General features: G+C 50.9%; 3 protein-coding genes across 3 annotated transcripts; 1 reads left to right on the top strand and 2 right to left on the bottom strand.

The window, feature by feature from the left end:
• Nucleotides 1–4,416: 4,416 nt before the first annotated feature.
• B0T26DRAFT_650665 (uncharacterized protein) lies at nucleotides 4,417–5,660 on the bottom strand (the record flags this gene model as incomplete). The annotated part of the gene is made up of 4 exons (XM_060438200.1): nucleotides 4,417–4,556; nucleotides 4,641–4,775; nucleotides 4,858–5,520; nucleotides 5,576–5,660. 4 exons carry the CDS (start codon nucleotides 5,658–5,660, stop codon nucleotides 4,417–4,419), a joined length of 1,023 nt encoding a protein of 340 aa, XP_060293678.1.
• Nucleotides 5,661–8,908: 3,248 nt separating this feature from the next.
• Nucleotides 8,909–9,616, top strand: B0T26DRAFT_630620 (necrosis inducing protein; the record flags this gene model as incomplete). The annotated part of the gene is made up of 1 exon (XM_060436278.1): nucleotides 8,909–9,616. A coding segment is annotated over one exon (708 nt), but the record flags the coding sequence as incomplete, so codon positions are not given.
• Nucleotides 9,617–11,233: 1,617 nt separating this feature from the next.
• On the bottom strand, nucleotides 11,234–12,074 carry B0T26DRAFT_335583 (uncharacterized protein). Its single transcript, XM_060434445.1, has one exon. It carries the CDS (start codon nucleotides 11,958–11,960, stop codon nucleotides 11,394–11,396), a length of 567 nt encoding a protein of 188 aa, XP_060293676.1. The 5' UTR covers nucleotides 11,961–12,074; the 3' UTR covers nucleotides 11,234–11,393.
• Nucleotides 12,075–14,382: the final 2,308 nt, after the last annotated feature.

Here is a 14,382-nt window from a genome sequence, read left to right as displayed (position 1 = left end):
CTTAGCGTGCAAAGGTCTCGATTGTGTATTCTTCTAATTAATTTTGCCAAACTCTTAAGGGGGACCAGCGTGACCTAGCTCTATCACTATCAAGAAAAGTTTCTATAAGAAAGAAAGTAACATATTACCCATCCCCCCCGGACAGTAGGAGCACTACTCTTAACATGGAAAATTGCCATCGTGAATTACTCATTAGCTGTTTTCTAGCCTGAGCTGCCTGGGGGACCTGAACTTATTTTGCTTTTCTCTTCGAGTGTTGAACCTGTCTCTACGTTAGGTCTAGGGCTAGCTAGACCATGGGAGCTTCCAACACCAGGGCCAGCCGGACTACGCGAGACCATAGCACCAGGGCCCTTGGAGACCTGGTCATCCGACGTAGCCTTAATTATTGTCACTAGACAGGGACACACTCCGGCTGGCCCTTTGTGTTTTGCTAAAATCTGGGGTTTTGATCTTGCGTTTGCCGTCATTGATAAAAGCTTCAAGGAGCCATCCGAGAAAAACTTTTCGCACCTCTTGAGCTCAGGTGGAATTCTTCCCCGCCGACATGAAGCTTCTTCAAACAGGAAAACTTGAATATTACGGTGCTGGGATGTAAGTTAGGTGGGGGAGTAAGCGAACGCCACTGATCCAGAACATTCTAGATAAGCGAGGAACACAACCAACCCTCTTATATAAAAAGCCCATAACTCAACCAATTCTTTTCCAATTCTCTTCATCTTCAATTCGTTTTATTCTTCTCTTGACAATGGTTTCATATACAGAAGAAGACCTCCGCAAGGCTTGCGAGGAAGCCGTCAGAACACATCGATTACGCAAAGTCGCGCGAAAATGGAACGTTCCACCCTCCACCCTTTATGGCCGTCTACATGGCTCCCTACCTCGAAATGTTGCTCATCAAGATAAGCAAAGGCTTACACAGACCCAAGAGGATCGTTTAGTCGAATGGATTCTTCTTCAACAAGATTTAGGATTGCCCCCTACACATGCACAGATCAGGGAGCTTGCACGCCGTATTCTAGCTGAAAGGGGGGACTCCTTACCACTTGGAAAGGGGTGGTGCCGTGCCTTTCTTAACCGCAATCGAATTTTGAAGACTCAGAGGGCCAAGAGAGTCGATTCGGTCCGCGTCAACTGCGCTACAGAGTCAACAATTCGACCTTGGTTCAACCATTTCCAAACACCAGCTATCAAGGCGATTAAGCCAGAGAATCGCTGGAACAAGGACGAATCTGGTATTATGGAAGGCAGAGGAACCAACGGCCTTGTCATTGGAAGCCGTGCCTTTAAGGCGCTTCAAAAAAACAGCCTGGAACCCGCACTTGGACCACTTTTGTCGAATGCATCTCAGCAGCTGGCCGTTGCCTTCCTCCTTTGGTCATTTTTAAGGGGAAAAGCGTTCAACAACAATGGTTTCCTTTGGATATGAAGCCATTTCAGGATTGGTTCTTTACAGCAACTGAGAAAGGATGGACTACCGATGAGACAAGCCTCAAATGGTTAAAAAATGTGTTCATTCCTCTCACCAAGCCAGCAAACTCCTCTGAGAAACGACTCCTTATTATTGATGGCCATGGCAGCCACACAACTGCCGATTATATGTGGGAGGCATTCAAAAACAATATTCACATTATTTATCTGCCTCCCCATACTTCCCATGTCCTCCAACCCCTAGATTTGGCCATATTTGGCCCCCTAAAACGACTTTATCGCAGACGGCTTGAGGACCTTCTTGCTAACGCCTTTGACGACTCTCTGTAGCCGGAAAACGTGCGTTTCTGGAATGCTACCAGATTTCACGCACAGAGGCAATTACTAAGAGTAATGCTAAGTCAGGATGGAAGGCATCAGGCCTTTGGCCCTTGAATGTCAACAAACCGCTAAGAAGCCCACTCCTCCTCAAGAATTCTAATACTTCACGCCCCTTAAGAACTACTATAGTTACCCCAGAGGTTCGCACACTCCGTATGCCAATCCTGGAGGATTATGGAGACGATCGGGTGTAGTGGAGGACTCCTAGAAAGGCACGTGATTACGTTGAGCAGGCAAAGAAGTTCGCACGCATCATCAAAGCAATGCCAGCGTATAAGCTCTTCCTCAGAAAGATTGGTAAGGCTTTGGATGAACAGGCCTTTGAACTGGCTATTAGGAAGCGAAAGATTGAAGGTCTAGAACACACTCTCGAATCAATAAGAGCCAGAAAGAAGAAGAAGGTTGAAGAAGATCCAAATACCACCTTTGCGAATATTCAGACTATTCGTGAGGCCCAGAGAGCTGTAGGGCGTGCAGCAGAGGTTTTAGAAGATGCGGAAGAAGCGGATGATTCAGAGGATATCAAAGATTGTATTGAAGTTTTGTAAATAAAAAGATCACCCTTTCTTTTGTTGGAGGGTTAGTTGGGACTCCTGCTTATACAGAATGTTCTAAATCAGTAGTGTTCGCTTACCCCCCCACCTAACTTACCTGTCCGACTTGGGCAACTCTAGCAATCCACTGATGAAAGAGTCCTCGATTTTCACCAGATCGGTGTTGGACATGGCGAAGAGAGTCGCAGGCGTGAATGATAAGCTTTCCGACTGGGTCTGAGATTGCTGGGCGGAGTGATTATTAAAAGGTGGCGATGAATTGAGGCGATGAAATGGAACAGATTCTAGTTGAATGGGCTTGAGAGTCTGAAGATATTCAGATTCTTTCCCAAAACTGCAAAGGAAGTGCCATCTCTTTATATGTGGTAGTGAAAATAGTATCTAACCAGCGCCTCCAATGTCAGCTACCAGTCACTATATTGAGGAGTGTTGGATAATGAAAAGCCGTATCCGTTGTTCGGGATCTTTGCTCTTTTGGAATCCAAAAGAACAACACTTTGGCGAGAGGCGGTGGCACACAGCTTCAGCATGTTAGCGGCGTTGTTGGCACGGACTTGACATTTCATCATTAGGTAACTGGGTAGGAAGTCACTCGGCGGGTACCGCTGTCAATTATTTATCTGTAAAGCAACCTCGTAATCCAAGTAAAATTGCACGATGGTGGTGCAAATGAGAGGCACACGAGTTAAGACTAGGCATACGAGATAAGACGAGGCACACGAGACGAGGCACACGAGACAAGGCACATAGACCCAGGTACACAAATAGAGGGAAATGAACAGATTCTTGCCATTTGAGAGGGCCATAGGTTGTTTCCCAAATCTTGTTCGAAGCTCTGACGCGTCTGTTTTCTCACTTGTGCGGGGGCCGCGGTGCCTTAGTAACCACACATACATACGCACTCTAGCCGCATATGTCAATCGCAAGATTTGCTCTAGTTAGTCTATTTACGGGTTTGAGGTGCAGATTCTCGAAATCCGCAGTCTCGGATTGGCCAGTCACGTCAGCTGTGGACTGTTGGGAGGGCCAAGTCTGAAATCATGCCCATGCACACCAGTCTAGGAGTGCAGATCCTGTAATTAAATGCCTACACGGGAGTGCAAATCCTTGTTCCTTGGGTGATTGCCTCTCCCACCCAGCAGTTTGTGATCCCACCCCCATATGACCAAGGGAGGCTGGTGGAGCGGAAGACACGGTGAGAAGTACTGCAGATACCAACGCTAGAATATGACGTTGGTCCTTTCGACCTATGACGAGGTAAGCGTTAATTGACTGTCTTGTTGGTGGTTGTCGTTAGGCCTTAATAATGGTCAATTTGGTTTCAGAAAGGTTGAAAAACCAGCAGCCTTGATATCGACGGCGAAATTGGTTTGAGTTAGCACTTCCGATATTACCTAGTCGTGAAAGCAGTCGGTTATGTTCTAGACAGTACCTCAACCCTCGGGAAGTCAACACAGGCTCCGACATAAAGGCCGGGCTTCGCTTCGTTTTATCACACCCGTTCAGAGAGACGCCGCTACCGTCACAAGTAGAGTCATAGTTGCTCACGATTGTCTCCGTGTTGAGCCACAAGTTAAAGATAGCTTCGACAGCGGGGCGTACTTGTTGCTATGCTACCTAGATTCGGACAGGTTCACTAGCCTCGTCGCCAAAGTCTATGATTCCCTGGGCTATCGTCTTGTTAGCAATGACGACGAGGACTGCATATTCCGAGCCGGGAGAGACTACAGTTTTGAGGATGGATTGAGAAGGCTCATTCAGGCGCCTCTTCTTCGGCTTCCTACCCCCTCTCTGAAACTAGTGAACAGGAAATGGGGCCCTGCGAGGTACCCTTAGTGAATGAATAGATCATAGTCCCACTGATTTTATTCGTTGCCGTAGCTTGTATGTACCTAGGTAATGGCAAAGTGTCTCAAATGAGTTGTTGGGTCCTTTTCTGTCAACTCCAGTGATCTTCCTATTGTAGTCTAAGAAATATTAAAGATATTGGGATATGGCCAACGCCAGTCATCCTAACTCACAAGAAGATCGATACCCTTCAGGTCTCGAGCTACTCTGATGCCTCAAGCGAAAACTTCTCGTTCACGAGCTCTTCACTCAGCTTCCACAGCTTTTCAGCAGCAACGGGGTCCTTGGCGTGGGGGACTGGGTCTGCAATCTGGCAATCTGATAAGTAAAGCCCCTTAATGTCTGTATTGCACGTTTGTTAGCACATACAGACATCTATTCTCATCAGAACCGTGAAGGCTAGTTCTTGAAAATGAGTTTACGCACCGTTGAGAGCCGGGTCGAGGGCAGCAACCAAAGTGGTTGAAGAGCCCTCGTCCGGCGTCTTCCAGTACAGTGCAACCTTGTAGAACTGGGCAGTGAGTCTGTCACTTTGGTTGCGGCTGAGGTCCGTTTCAATGGCTGGCGCGGGGCGGCTCTGCTATTAGTCATTGTTCTCACCTGTGGAAGTGTACAGCGAGTCTGAGTGAAAAGAAGAACCTACTTCCGGGGTGCAACACGTATGGCGAGATTCCCAGCTGCGGAAGATGTTTCTGCAGATACAGAGTGAATAGAATGTTGGCGGTCTTGGACTGCGCATACGTGACGATGCCGTTGTAGCCGTCGGGGGTGGTGTCCGCAAAGGCGCCCGGTAGAGGCTTGAAATGGTCCTCCTCGGGGGGCACAGGCTTGCCCTCGAAGTTGTAGTCGGAAAAGCGGATCGGAGAGAGACGGTGGCCAGCGCTGGCGAGCGAGACGACGCGCGTGGCCCCAGGCGGATTCGTTTTGGCCGCGCTGAGCAGAAGCGGCAGCAGCAGGTTGGTGAAGAGAAACGGCCCAATGTGGTTAGTGCCAAATTGCTGCTCAATGCCCTCGGGCGTCGCCTGCCGCGACGTCACCACGATGCCGGCATTATTGATAAGAATGTCGAGCCTGCCGGTCAGCTTGCCGACCTCTGCCACGGCGTCGCGGATAGCTTTCTGCGAGCCCAGATCCAGGATTACAATCTCGACCCGCGTGCTGGGGTGTTTCTCGTTGATCTCATCGACGACTTGCTGCACGCGGGACTTTGTCCTAGAGGCGAGGATCAGCAGACCGGGCGCTTGTGACGCAAAGGCGAGCGCTGTCGTGTGGCCGATTCCTTTCGGACTAACACCTGTGATCAAGACTGCAGTGGAGCTTACGTTAGGAGTAGTTTCAACTGGAGCTACAAGGTAGCTCACTTGTCTTGCCACGAATTTGCCCGGAAAACACTTTGGCTACCTCGGAGCCTGGAGTATTTTGCCCAAATTCAGGATGTGAGGTCATGGCGTTGTCTTGGTAGCTAGCAAGCTAGTGGCAAGTGGTTCATATACGTGACTTTAACTAGTCGTAAGGAGAACGTCTGAGATAAGGAAGTGAACATCTCTATTGTAGAAGCATGCTAGTGTAGAGCACGCGGCATCCTTATAATTTGCGGCTTTAGATTATCTCCCGTCGCATTACTCAATCCCGGATAGATAAAGACCCACTAATAGATCCGGCAATTAGGAAATCCGGCTATCGGTTCTCATAAAACAGCTCTTATATACCCCGCATTACGGCAAACTCTCGGAGGTGTAAGGAAGAGGTTATCCATCCCACCCCACATTCCTACCCGGCTAAGTTTTATCGCTGTACCTCTTTCTTCAGCCGCTAGTGAGCCTCAGGATCGACTCGGACAAAACGTCAACTCGGCCCGCAGGTGGACTAGGGTCGCCGTGCTCGACGAGAGCATGGCCGGCTTCACAGCGCCCCTCCAGCAACTCATCGCCAGCCTCCCGGCGAACAGGCCCGAGTTCGCGTCCGACGCGGCGTGCCGGTCGCTGCTCGACGACTCCCTCATATGTGGGTGGCATCCCACAGTCCAATCATCAGCGTGTCCGGACGGTACGTGAGGCTGCTGCTCTGCACTATCGAAGGGTATTTGGCCGGCCCAATGCACGGTGCGGCCGATTCGCCAAGGGCAGACCGAGACTGTTTATCAGCGATTTCCGCCGTGCTGAAAGCAGGGGTGTCTGTGTTTGCCGAAAGCCCAAAAAGCCATTTTACGTGCCATTTCCTGGGGTCAGCGTTTTGAACGGCTTCCTCTCAACCGCCTTCAACGAGAATCGACACGTGAACGCGCTTGCCGAACCAAAGGAATTCTGCGAAATCGTGGAACTTTTCCTCCAGCATAGCGCTTCCCCTAGATTCCGTTCATTGGCCTCCTCAATCTTCTACTAGCGCTGTGGGGAAGCAGACACCGTGCATGTAAAATGTCTCTGTGATTGAGAAGACGGTACCGCTGTTGAGTTGTGGGAACGGAAAACACCCGCTCCAGTGTACCAACGCCTTCTTTTGGGGCGTACCGAGGTTTCTCTTAGCGACATAGTACATTACCATCGTCCTCTAAACTTGCCCGTGATACAGGAACTATTTCCAGGAGTAGGTGTTGAGCTAGAACAGACACGCTCAGAGAGCAGCACAGTGAAAAGGGTTCTAGACTGGCGGCGGCGGAAAATGTTAGCGCGCCATAAGCTCTGATCAGAATGGTTTTTGTGTTGCGGTTCCGGCTATCCTAGGCGAGGACTGCCTATCTCGATGTGCCAGGCCTTGAACCAAACAGCTTGGGGAAAAGATTGTATCCCCTGCAATATGCCATGCCTAAATCCTGATACTAGAGCACCCCTGGCTACCACCCGAGCCATCTCAGATACCACCACAACCTTAACTTTCTCCCTTTATTTTGGCCGGAGCCGCTGTACTTCGTACATAACATGAGAACCACTATAGCCTCCGTCTCATTTATACCACGAACCCACACATAGGCAAGCCATAACTATCACCACCAGCTTCTCCTGCAGCCACGACGATGAGGGTCACTGCGGCTGTACCTGGGATCATCAGCAACATGTTTACGCTCCTTCTAGGCGGCCTTGTCGTGGTCTACGTCTTTTGTTGTAGAGGCAATAACACTGTTTTTGGTGAGAGAAGTATTTGGCTTTGGGTTTCCTATTCGTTAAGGTCGAGGGGATCTGAGATGTGGAGAATGATGGCGTTGGATGAGAGCTTGGAAGCTTGGGAATCATGAAGGCTTTGGCTTTGTTTTACTCGTTATTTCATGAGGCTTGTGTGGGTACCTGGTATTAAGTGTAATGATTTGTTTTATAGGTAGTAGAGCGCATGGGGTATGATTCATGTGAGATGGGAGAAGGGAAGCGTTTATTCGTCTCCATTTGCGTCTTTAAGTGCGCTGCTCTCCAACAAGGGGGCTGGTGCCCTTGGCGACTTAGCGACCGGCGATCCTGGTGTCGCTATAGGCGTTGGAAAGGGTGCTGTGAAGCCTGCGCGTCTTCACCGCCGTGATCTCATCACCATAATAGCTACCTGCTTCGGTAGCCTATCTCTAAAAAGAGTTCTCTTAGCTTCCGAGGACGGTTGGCCAAAAATCAAGGCCGCTTCAGCCTCGGCTCACCTTCGGCCCACCCCGGCTTAGTCTACACTCATATACTACGAAATTGTCAACTTTATGCGACTCTCTAGGGGACTGACCTGATGATTTTCAGCCACCTTATGCATGAATTCAATTAGCTCATGCCTCGTATAAATATAGCTTGTGATTGGTCCGTCTGGCCATGTCTGAACTGATTGGCGCTTATCAGCGGCCTTTCCGCCCCAGCTGCGGCCGAAGCCCTCCCTTGGCAACCTTGGCATGCTATTTCGCTTCAGGTCACTTGGAGGACTCCAGCCTCTCAGAGCGATTAAATGACAACTGCGGCTAGTGCTTGGCATCTGCCTTCGACATAGCGGCCCGCTCAGCTGAGAGTAAGATACCTAAAAAAGGGGGAGGGGGGGTGGGGGGGTGGGTGAATAAATAGTTACTGACTCCTTCACTTAGTTAGGTGAGCAAACAAAGCCTAACAGGATTTACAGGCTGTCAGGAGTCTAGAATTCAGCCACAAGGCTCGCTCAACAGGTTTGAAGCCTATCGCCCTTCACGTCCCCTGCCTCCCTGACGCTGCGTCGTAAAATGCAGGCAGGCCAGACATCACTGTGTAGAGGCCTCGGAGGCGGTGGCCTGTATCGGAAGGTAGTAGATGAGGGGGCTGAGTCAGACTTCCGCCAAGAAAGGATTAAGCATCAAGATCGACTTTGAAGCGTTAATTTGCTGCTACTATTAGGGGGATACCTCTGTGCAGCAGAATGAGAAATGGTTCAGGGGTAGATGCCTAGGTAGGCAGACATCGATGGATGTGTTGGGATCTTGATTGAGTTGTGTGAGTATATAAACCTGCTCGTGTCCGCCCAACAGTCTGCCTTCGACTTGTCCTGCACCAGCATCCTCAAGCCTTCCCACCTCAACTCCTTTCAGAAGCCTCGCCCAAGACAATAACTTATTCTCCAGAATGCTCCCCTTCACTGCCACCGCCCTCCTTCTGGGCGGCGCCCTGACAGGAGTCGTCAGCGGCACGCCAGTCACCACGGGCGACGTCCCCATCTCGACCCCTTCTTTCATCGAGGCCGTGGACCCGGAGGCCGCCGCTAACATCACCTCGCGCGACATCCGCGGCTCCATTCCCAACCGCGCGCTGCCCATCGAGCACAAGTTCCAGCCCGTGCTCGACTTCGACAAGGACGGCTGCTACTACACGTCAGCCATCGACCCTAGCGGAAACCTCAACCCAGGGCTCAACTACGCCAACGGCGTGCCGCCCAACTGCCTGCGGGCGCAGTGTCGCGACAACAACCGGCTGCAGAATAGCAACGTCTACAGCCGGGCGCGGTGCAACAACGGCTGGTGCGCCATCATGTACGAGTACTACTTTGAGAAGGACCAGATCGTGTGCGGGCCCGCACGCTGGGATCAGGACGGCCACCGCCACGACTGGGAGAACGTCATCGTCTTCACGCAGGGCGAGGCGGTGCGGCGCGTGGCCCCTTCGTGCCACGGCGGCTACGGCGGCGCCACCAACTCGCCGCGCCTGGAGGGCCAGCGCGCCAAGATCGTCTACCACAAGGATGGGGGCCGGACGCACTGCCTGCGCATGGCCAACGCCGCCGACGACAGCATCGAGAACTACACGGGCCAGTGGTTCCTGGGCAGCCTCATTGGATGGACCAACTGGCCGGCCACCTGGCTCCGCGACCGCGTCATGAACAACAACTGGGGCAAGGCCTCGTGCAAGCTGCGCGACGATAGCTTCGGCTCGGCTCTGAACTCGGCTGGCGGCGGCCAGGTCGGAAACTTCAACCCCTGGGTTGACGGCTAAGCGGATTTTCTTCCCTTACGCCTATTAAGGTAGACCGAAGGTGTGAGGAGTGTTTGCCAAAAACTTTTGCATTTGGGGTTTTATTCTTTGTTTTCCTAACTGAGAACTCTGCTATGGGTGAGGAGGACAGCTAATTGACGTGATCTCATCATGTGGTTACGCACCTACTCACGAATAGGATAGCTGGGACTTGTACGAAATGAGTTGATCAGTCAACACATATTAATTATCATTGCTCGAGTTACTATCCCGCTACTCGCTCCGTGAATTACCGTCTAGACTTGACAAGCAATCCCGCCACTCGTTCCGTAAATTACCGTCTAGACTTGACAAGCAATCCCGCCTAGACTTGACAGTTTACATTTAATACTAAGCATTTTCTGTCTCTCATTCTGAAATTCATGGTTAAATAGGCTGACACAAAACTAACGACTCGTTTCATGTCTATCTCACTCTGCTTGTAGACTCGGCTTGCCTTGAGTGCGTATGGATAAATTTTACGTCTTATCGGTCGCTACGAGGAGCGCGGCGACGAAGGGCCATCCCAGCATGGTGAGTTTGCCGCAAGCGATGGCTAACGTCGCCAGAGATGGGCACCTGGTGTTCTGGTAATGGAGGAGGGAATGCCATAGAACCGAACCCACTCAAATTTTGTTCTTGCTGTCCCGCTTGCTATCCCCCTGAGTGCGGCCTATCAGGTCTCCCACCCAGGCGTCGCAGCCCCACTCAACCCAATGGGCGCGCTTGTCGCGCTGGTACGTGTTGGCATTGGGGGGGCAGAGCACCAGTGACCAGGCCATGACGTCAGCCATTGCATGGCGGATTCTTTCGCGCTGGCCACGATTGACAGCCAGACCGTTTCTGCCAGCAAGTGTACGATGAATTAACAAACGTATACGAGGAGCAGTCCACCTCCTGGCCGCCGCCATGGGGCTTCTGCTCTCTGGTGATGTTTCGTTCGGAAGATACGTAGGCTATTGATCTCGGCCAGGGTCTGTCCTGAGAATGCCGGCTCGTTATAATGATTGAGCATGTAATTAGCTACATTTTGCTATATTTGACTTCGAATTGCTTCAGAATTGACTGCACAGTCGCTGTTTTTAAATATTCACTATTTTGGTGTAAAAAGGGTGATGGGGTGGCAGGGTGATGGGGCGGCAGGGTGATGGGTTGGCAGAGTGATAGGGTGGGGTGGGGTATGGTACAGAATACGGAACATGGGGCCAAAAGTCTTCGTCACATTCCTTACGTAAGCTCCTAGGCCCACAGTACCAAAAAAACCCACTTAATCACCACCTGTAAACTGCCCTGTAAGGTCCGCTAGGTTAACTTACCTTCCTCAACACCACGAATTTTATCGCCAATTCAAACCAACCTGCATATTGCAAATCAAGCCGCACATGCATAGATTTGACAGCTTTCTGATTAGAAGCTTCAGCGCATTCGAATAAGGCTATTTAAATTTTTCTTGACGACTTGCGGTAATTTATGCATCTCTCTAAAAAAGGACCAAGATTTGGCTAACTAAGCTACAGGGACCAGGGCATAACCACCCCACCTTACTCGGCCGGTGCTGAAGACGGCAAATTATTTACATAAAGATCACCGAGGTCGTCGTCGTCGGCTTCTTCCTATACCAATTTGACCCGCTTTTCCTTCGTTGTTTTCTTCGACCATTCCCGTCAAATAACGTCAACAGGTTCTTCCTTTCTCGGCTCCAGAGGCGGCGGCCTAGTCCCTTCCTTGTGCTCATTTCCACCCGCCAGCCGGATCACCCCTCAATATGCCCAGGGATTCTCTCTACAAAACGACGAAGCTTTTCCTGTGGATAAGTACGCCACTGACTGCTCCAGTCGATCCCGCCTTTCAAATCCCCCTCCTGCTTTCCAGTCGCCTTGGTGTATTTCCAGCTTGGCTTTCGACCTGGCTTCTTCTTATCACTAAAATTGAACCGCCGTAACTCGGTCTCCGCTTTCCACTGAGCATAGTCTTCGGATTCATGCTTTTCGTTATAGACACCCATCATATCCTTATACTTTTCCTTCATCTTTGCTGATTCCTTGGCCAACAGTAATAATGACCTCTCTTCCCCCAGGTAAAGCAGGCCCAAAATATAGAGGCCATAAAGCCTTTCCAACGACGGTAGATGCAACTGTGGAAGTTCTTTTCCCACACACGGCGCCAAATCCTTCCTCCTTTTTCCACGCGTTGCACCGAGTGCAACAGAGGTCTCGTCGCTCCATACTACTTTCTTCCAGCCTTCGAGGGTCCAGTTACGAACCTGCATAACGAATTCAAGCCTTTTCATCTTTTGGGCTTTTTTCAGGCCAGGCTTCATTGTGGGCTTGACCGAGCTGAATCCCTTGCGCTTGAGCCACCGTAGTGTCGTTCGCCGGATTGGAACCTTAGCCCCGGGGATGCCCTCTATTTTTTCGGCAACTCGGTCAGCCAATTCGTAACTTGAGCATGAACGCGAGTTGAAATCCTTCGTAACCACCTCTTCAATAGTCTGGTCTTCTAAGTCCTATATTACGGGCGGCCGGCTACTTCGAGAACCGCTCGTAACATGACGGTCTTCTATTTTACCGCCCACGATATACCCCTTTTCTTTGCCTTCGTTAATAGGCTATTGAATGTGGTTCTTTTGAGCCCTGTGAGGGCCTCGATTGTTGGAAACTCGACGCCATTCGCATGTAGGGTCAAAGCCTGTACTTGTACTCTCTCTGCAATAGTGGATTCTTTGCGGTGGACCGTAACCATTGTGCCGTTGGGTTGTAGGGATTCGTCGGGAAGTACTTTGTCTAGTTATCTGTGAGCAAATATACTTCTCGGTTAATCTGCACAGCTTCTTGGTACGCACCTAGCCGAACCTGCGCTCCGAAACATCACCACTTCGAATTCGGCTTCAATTTTGGTGTGGATGGGTGAATTCCAAGACACAAGTTTGGCACAACCAATGCAGAACGCTAACAAAATACAGTGCAAACGACTTCCACTCGGCCGGATTCAGGGGACCCCGGCACCCTGGCGAGTGACGAAGACTATTGGCCCCATGTTCCATGGTCGAATGTAAGCACTTCGCGTCAGCTGACACCAGCGGTCAACACGTGACGAGAACTCGATGAAATAGGCACCCAGCAGGAAATGAAATTGTCGAGCCATTTCCCCACAACCAACCCTCAACTGCCACCTGTCGCAAAACCTCCCGCCATGTTTGAGGAAGCGATTGCAACCCTCGCGGCTATTCTTGAAAATCACCCATGGGTTTCCGAGATCGCAGGCATCCTCCCCCTCTCTGCCCTTATCGACTTTGTCGACGTGCCGCTTAAGCTCCATGTCCATTAGCTGGTGAGCGGTGTGCCTCTCTGGAGCTGGCTAGTGACACTAGCGGGCAGTCGCCTCCTGCTCTCCAAGGGTACGCCCCAAGATGGTCCGTGCCTGGACCGCTTCGGTCGCTCGGCTAGCTTGGAGGCACTAGACGTGGCGACCCAACAAAGAAATCGCCCCACAACGAAATCTCTGCCCCTGTCATCTAATTTCCCGCCCTTCAACTTCAACACAACACAACTTCATCAATTCAGGCTCGAATAGCTTCAAAATACATCATGTCGAACCGTCGAGAGCAGCTAATTCAATCTGCAATACTTGCAGTTGAACAGGGCGCATCGCAGAAGCAGGCCGCGCATGACTTCGGGATCCCTCCTTCTACCCTCTGCAAACGCATCCACGGGGCAGAAAATCGAGCACAAAGTAAACAAGCCGAAAGAAACCTCTCCAATGCGCAGGAAAGCTTCCTAGCCGACTGGTGCCTCAATGAGGAGGCTGCAGGCAGGGCTCCTAGCCGTCGTCAGGTGCAGAGATTCGCTCAAGCTATACTCAATGAGGCCGGCACGAAAAAGACCATTGGGGAGCGATATGTGGACCGCTTCCTACGCCGCAACCCGGCGGTAAAGATGAAGAATTCAACCTTGTTGGAATCCTCTCAAGTCTGCGGATCTACTCGTGAAGCTTATGAAGCTTTCTTCAAGCGCCTGGCCTTCCAAATCAAGGATAAAAAGGTCATCCCGGCCAACATCGCTAACATGGATGAGCACGGCATGCAGGAGCTCGAGACCCGGGCCGGAAAGGTCATAGGAAGCTCCCTGACGAACCGAACCTACGTGAAAAGCTCTGATGCAACAACCTGGGTTTCAGTTATCGAATGCGGCACTGCTGAGGGCGTTCGTTTGAAGCCCGTGATCATATTTACCGGGGCCAGTCTTCAAGGACAACACTTTCCTGATAACTTCAACCTGACGAAGGAATTCCGGGAATGGAAGTACGATTACTCAATTACAGGCTGGAGCAACGCCAGTATTGCGCTGAAATGGCTCAAAGAGGTCTACCTGATCCAAACAAAGCCCCAAAGGCCGGGCGAATGGCGTATACTGATCCTTGACGAACATTCGAGCCATATGAACGAAAAATTCATGTTAGCGGCCTTCCAAAATAAGGTCCAGTTCGTCTATTTACCTTCTCATACATCGCACAAGTCTCGGCCTCTCGATCGCTCGGTCTTTTCACCTTTAAAGACCTATTTTAGGGAAAATACCAAGGCCCTCGCGAGCTTCACATCGTCAGCTCCTGTCAACAAGGTTCGGTTCCTTTACTGCTACAGAGATGCCTCGGGTAAAGGCATGAGTGCCCGTAACATCATGTCGGGCTTCAGTAGAACCGGGATTTGGCCCTTCAACCCGGCTTGTTTACTTGATGACCCTGAG

Source organism: Lasiosphaeria miniovina (assembly GCF_030549165.1).
Source record: "Lasiosphaeria miniovina strain SMH2392-1A chromosome Unknown B0T26scaffold_5, whole genome shotgun sequence".
NCBI lineage: Eukaryota > Fungi > Ascomycota > Sordariomycetes > Sordariales > Lasiosphaeriaceae > Lasiosphaeria > Lasiosphaeria miniovina.
The sequence above is the reverse complement of the archived record's forward strand: the minus strand, read 5'-3'. Positions and strand labels throughout refer to the sequence as shown.